Consider the following 498-nt stretch of genomic DNA (forward strand, 5'->3'; position numbering starts at 1 on the left):
AGGCAGCATGGTCTGAGGCTGTTCCCTGCTTGCTTGTTTGTGCCATGAAAAGAGGAGCCATGGCTGGTGAGCCCTTGGGCCATGGATGACACAGAGACGTGAGGTCAGTGCGTGAGGCGCCTTGCAGGGTGCAGGTGGTTGGGTGTGAGGGTGTGGGCGCAGGCCCTTAGCAGGGGTAGCGGGCTCTGCCGCCGTTGAAGCAGCCCAGGCCTCCGAAGCCGAAGCCGCCGGAGGAGATGGCCACTCCCTGGGCGCTGAGGGCGCTGCCCACGGCAGCTGATGAGGAGGATCCGACGGCGGTGTTCTGGGGGAAGGAGCTGAGGATGGGTCCCGGCAGGGTGACCACCACGGTGGAGGGCTGGATGACGACCTGGGAGTCCTGGCACTGCCTGACACAGGGCTCGTTGCAGCTGTTAGCCAGCGGGGTGGGTCCCCCACTGCAGGGGCGGCAGAGGTCGTAGCAGGACATGGCTGTGGGGTGGAGGGTCTCTGGAAGAG

The 498-nt window shown here is 65.9% G+C and overlaps 1 protein-coding gene across 1 annotated transcript; it reads right to left on the reverse strand.

The window, feature by feature from the left end:
• Nucleotides 1-147: 147 nt before the first annotated feature.
• Nucleotides 148-490, reverse strand: LOC104916632 (feather keratin 1-like). The gene has a single exon (XM_010727655.2). It carries the CDS (start codon nt 467-469, stop codon nt 167-169), a length of 303 nt encoding a protein of 100 aa, XP_010725957.1. The 5' UTR covers nt 470-490; the 3' UTR covers nt 148-166.
• Nucleotides 491-498: the final 8 nt, after the last annotated feature.

The sequence above is a fragment of the Meleagris gallopavo genome, unplaced genomic scaffold (assembly GCF_000146605.3).
Source record: "Meleagris gallopavo isolate NT-WF06-2002-E0010 breed Aviagen turkey brand Nicholas breeding stock unplaced genomic scaffold, Turkey_5.1 ChrUn_random_7180001925566, whole genome shotgun sequence".
NCBI lineage: Eukaryota > Metazoa > Chordata > Aves > Galliformes > Phasianidae > Meleagris > Meleagris gallopavo.

Excerpts from the sequence above, each read along its gene's own strand:
- LOC104916632 (XM_010727655.2), bottom strand. The coding sequence starts at position 469 with ATGTCCTGCTACGACCTCTGCCGCCCCTGCAGTGGGGGACCCACCCCG.